Source organism: Poecilia reticulata, unplaced genomic scaffold, assembly GCF_000633615.1.
Source record: "Poecilia reticulata strain Guanapo unplaced genomic scaffold, Guppy_female_1.0+MT scaffold_181, whole genome shotgun sequence".
Classification (NCBI taxonomy): Eukaryota; Metazoa; Chordata; class Actinopteri; order Cyprinodontiformes; family Poeciliidae; genus Poecilia; species Poecilia reticulata.
In genome coordinates, this window is record NW_007615018.1 from 383,999 (window position 1) to 388,613 (window position 4,615).

General features: G+C 55.1%; 1 protein-coding gene across 6 annotated transcripts in view; it reads right to left on the minus strand.

The window, feature by feature from the left end:
• kifc3 (kinesin family member C3) overlaps window positions 1–4,615 on the minus strand; it is a 63,209-nt gene that overhangs the window by 23,279 nt on the left and 35,315 nt on the right. For all 6 annotated transcript variants that reach the window (XM_008402081.2, XM_008402077.2, XM_008402078.2 and 3 more), the window contains 5 exons: window positions 2,963–3,093; window positions 2,759–2,870; window positions 2,504–2,685; window positions 2,303–2,407; window positions 2,092–2,222 (listed from right to left, as the gene is read on the minus strand). In XM_008402081.2, coding sequence (XP_008400303.1) covers window positions 2,092–2,222; window positions 2,303–2,407; window positions 2,504–2,685; window positions 2,759–2,870; window positions 2,963–3,093 — 661 coding nt within the window. The remainder of the gene's footprint in view (window positions 1–2,091; window positions 2,223–2,302; window positions 2,408–2,503; window positions 2,686–2,758; window positions 2,871–2,962; window positions 3,094–4,615) is intronic.

Here is a 4,615-nt window from a genome sequence, read left to right on the forward strand (position 1 = left end):
GTTCAGAACCTGGACTGGGTCCGTTTCTGGAGAACCCGAGCGACCATCAGCTGGTTCTGATCCACTTCCCAACCAGAACCCGGCTACACATTAACCCGCTCGGAATTTAATCTCCGGTTATGAAACCAGAACCACTCCTCTGACCCGGTTACACAACAGAACCTGACCTGGACCGGAGCAGAACCTTAACCCAGAGTTTTGTAACAGCAGACCCAGTTCTGGTTCTGGTTCTGGTTCTGGTAAATCATAAAAAAAATAAATAAATTAAAGTCGGGTCCAATCTGAATTGAACCGGTTCTGAAAGAACTCATTAAATTCTGGATCATTAACTGAAATTATCTGAACAGAACCAAAAGTCCAAACCATCAGAACCCTGAAGCTCATCCAGCCGTTGCCATGGTGATTAGTGACTGAGGGACCAGAACCGGGCCGCCGATCAGAACCTGCAGAACCCGATCTGTGTTCTGGTTGAAACGTGCCATCAGAACCGGAACCGGGCCGGACATCAGACCCATCAGAACTGGGCCGCTTCCTGCGCGGCTCTCTGGCTCCCCCTGCTGGTCACTCAGAGAAACGGACCCAGATCAGAACTTTTATTCTGCTGAATCCGTGCAGATCCATGGCGACCAGCCCGGTTCTACTGGTCCGGTACTGGTTCCCCAATCTGCATCGGTTGCCACGGTGACGGTCCAGCATGTCTGGGTAAACTTTCCTCTACTCAGAACCCGACCCGGCTCCAGAACCCTGCAGAAACCGCCCACCGGACCTGAACGTCCTCACGGTGTTCCTGACAGCCGGACCTTTCAACCGGGTCAGATTCCCCCAGAACCGGGTCAGATTCTACCAGAACCGGGCCAGTTTCCGCCAGAACCGGGTCAGATTCTACCAGAACCGGGTCAGATTCTACCAGAACCGGGCCAGATTCCGCCAGAACCGGGTCAGATTTCCCCAGAACCGGGTCAGATTCCGCCAGAACCGGGTCAGATTCCCCCAGAACCGGGTCAGATTCTACCAGAACCGGGTCAGTTTCCGCCAGAACTGGGTCAGATTCTACCAGAACCGGGCCAGATTCCGCCAGAACCGGGTCAGTTTCCGCCAGAACCGGGTCAGAATCTACCAGAACCGGGTCAGTTTCCGCCAGAACCGGGTCAGATTCCCCCAGAACCGTCCTAACTGTGAGGCCGTGACTCTGATTAGCGCGCTGCTAATCTCATTTCCTCTGATTGGCTGCCGTCTGGATCAAATGTTCCAGTTCGGCCTGCAGCCAATCAGAGAGGAGCTTTCTCACCAAATACCAGAACAAAGAAAGTATTCACACCCCGTGATAAATCCGCAGGAAGTGGAAGGAAACGGATTCCTGCTGATAAAAACTTTAAAGTGTGGCGTTCATCTCTAATTTGACCAAATGAACCAGTTCATGTTCAGGAGTCATTGAACTGGCAGGTAGAATGCAGCTATTAGCTGCTAGCAAAAAGCAGGAAGTAAACACAGACCTCTGATCAGGAGCCCAACCTACACATCTCATGGTGCTGGCAGTATCATGCTGTGGGAAGATSCAGACCTGAGATTGGGGTCAAAGTTCAGCTTCCAGCAGAACACCAGCCGGAGATATTATGGGATGGGTTAGATCAGAGCGTGGCCTAGTCCAAGTCCAGACCTGAGGGACCTGAGGTTCTACACATTTCTCCGGGTGTTTAATGTAAATGCNCCAGAGCCTGGTCCAGAACCAGACCCAGAGCCTGCAGGCGCAGGGCAGCAGAACCCACGCAGCAAGACCAGATCTAAACCAGAACCAGAGCCTGGTCCAGATCCAGACCCAGACCCAGACCCGGAACCAGATTCTGGTCCAGAACCAGACCCAGACCCAGAACCAGAGCCTGGTCCAGAACCTGAACCAGAGCCTGGTCCAGAACCAGAACCTGAACCAGACCCGGAACCAGATTCTGGTCCAGAACCAGAACCAAGTCCAGAACCAGACCCAGAATGAGAGCCTGGTCCAGACCCAGAACCTGGTCCAGAACCAGAGCCTGGTCCAGAACCTGAACCAGAACCTGGTCCAGAACCTGAACCAGACCCGGACCAGAACCTCACCGCAGCGTCTCGTTGTAAATCTCCACCAGGCTGACCACGATCCGATATTCCCAGTCCAGATTTTTCTCCGTCACCTCGGCGAACAGCAGGCGCAGCGCGCGCTGGTTGATGCCAGGGTCAGAGGTCACGCCCTGCGGACACACAGGGGGCGGGGCTTACAGGTGAGAGGCGGCCGGCGCCAGGTGAGGCCGGGCGAGGCTCCGCCCCCTACCTCCATGGTGTAGGTCTTCCCAGATCCCGTCTGTCCGTACGCGAAGATGCAGACGTTGAAGCCGTCGATACAGGAAGTGACCAGAGCCTGCACTTCCTGGAACACCTGGAGGACCAATCAGAGGACAGGACACAGGTGAGATGCCGAGTCAGGTGACCAGAACCAGGAAGAGCCAGGAGGCCCGGTTCTGGAGCCGCTCACCTCCTCCTGCGAGGCCTGCGGCGGGAAGACCTTGTCCAGTTCAAAGGTCATGACCTTTCCCCTGGAGGACAGGTAAAGGACGGCGTCGTCATCCGAGTCGAAGCTCAGCGCCGTTCCGGCTTCGGCCGAGTCCAGTTCCTCCTGGCTGACGGGTCGGACCCGGCAGAACACGCGGATGTTACCTGGGACACAGATTTCATGTGAAACGGGCCTGAACAGGTAGCAGCTCGGTTCTGGTTCTGCTGCGGGTCGGACCTTTGAGGCGGACCAGCTCGTTGTGGCATTTCTTCCTCAGGTTCATCTCCCTCTTGTACTTCCTGAGCAGATCCTGGTTGGTGCTGCTGACGTCGCCGATCACCTGGCAGATCTGCAGACACAGAGCGGGTCAGCCGGGCCGGGCGGAACCAGGCCGGGTCAGCCGGGCCGGGCAGAACCGGGCTGGGCGGAACCGGGCCTCACCTCCTGCTTGGCCTCACTGATGGCTTTCTCCAGCATGGAGGGGAAATCCTGGACCTGCTTCTTCAGGCAGTTATAGTCAGAGGTCAAAGTTCGCAGGGCCGGCTGCAGGCTCAGCAGGTTCAGACGCACACCTGGAGACATCACCTTCATCATCATCACCTTCATCATCATCACCTTCATCATCATCATCATCATCATCATCATCAGCATCATTCTGGCTGTTGTAAACTAATATTTTAGTAATCCAGTAATCGGATAAATAATAAAATGAAATATTGGTAAATCTTCCAGCGTTACGATCAGATATCGATATCGGTTCCCTAAGTTAGTTTATAAACTAACCTGTAACAATAACAGGTTAGTTATAATAACAGGTAATAACAGGTAATAACAGGTAATAACAGGTAATAACAGGTAATAACAGGTAATAACAGGTAACTCATTTTCTGAGTTAACCTGAAGAAAAGTTACAAAGATCTGAATTTACTGATAAAGGCTCACATGTTAAAATGCTGCAGCTTTAGTTTCTGTTCATCTTTAACAGGTGAACTCTGACCTCGACCCAAACCTGCCGAGCTTCAGGTTTCACAATATGTCGCCTGGATTGGGGGGTTAGGGGTCAGAGGGCAGGAGAAGGTCAGACCGGAGGGTTAGGGGTCAGAGGGCAGGAGAAGGTCAGACTGGGGGGTTAGGGGTCAGAGGGCAGGAGAAGGTCAGACCGGGGGGTTAGGGGTCAGAGGGCNCAGAACCAGAACCTTAAACTGCTGCAGGTTTCATCCCCGGCCCGGTTCTGCTCCTCACCTGGACCCGTCTCCTGTTGGAGGACAGCGTCTCCGTCCCTCCGGTCGTGTCTCGGCCCGCCGACCCGACTTCATCCTCCAGAACCKTCTTCTCTGCCCCTGCAGCCTCAGAGGTTCTGTCCGACCCGGTACCGACCCGCTTCCTGAGGAGGCTGTGGAACGTGAGGACGGCCAGCGTGCACAGGACGTACATGTCCCCCGGCCCGGTTCCGCCCGGTCTGGGTCAGAAGCAGACGGTTCTGTTTGGATCCAGCTGCTGCATCCACCGGACCCGACCCGATTCTGAGCTGCAGCTCACCTGCTCCATCTGTTTGACCTTTGACCCGGACCCGCCCCGACTGACGCAGTGGTTCTGCAGAACTGATAAGACAATCGGACCTTGTCCCCGGTGCAGGTAACCAGAACCAGAACCAGCAGATTCAGGTGGCAGAAACTCTACACCTCTGCAATTCAGAGCCGGTTCTGATCCAAATGGATCCAGCAGGTTCTGGAGGTTCTGCAGCTGGAGCTCAGTTCTGTTCTGGCACCGAGCGGTTCTGCTGAGCGGAACCAGAACCTGTGACTGGATTAAATCCTCCTCTCCCCTCCCCGACCCGGGACCATCTGCTGCAGCACATAAACCGGGCCGGGYCGGCGCCGCTCACGTAACGCTCTGATGCATCACTGGGAACGGGTCAAATCGGGTCAGAACCCATCAGTCCGGCCTCCACAGACCATCAGAACTTTATTCAGCCGGTTCTGATTCATCCTCTGGGTTCTGATTGGCCGAGCAGAACCTTGGCGCCAGCCCGCTCTGAAGTGGACCAGAACCAGAACCGGGCCCACAAGAACAGCAGGCCCAGTTCTACAGGCC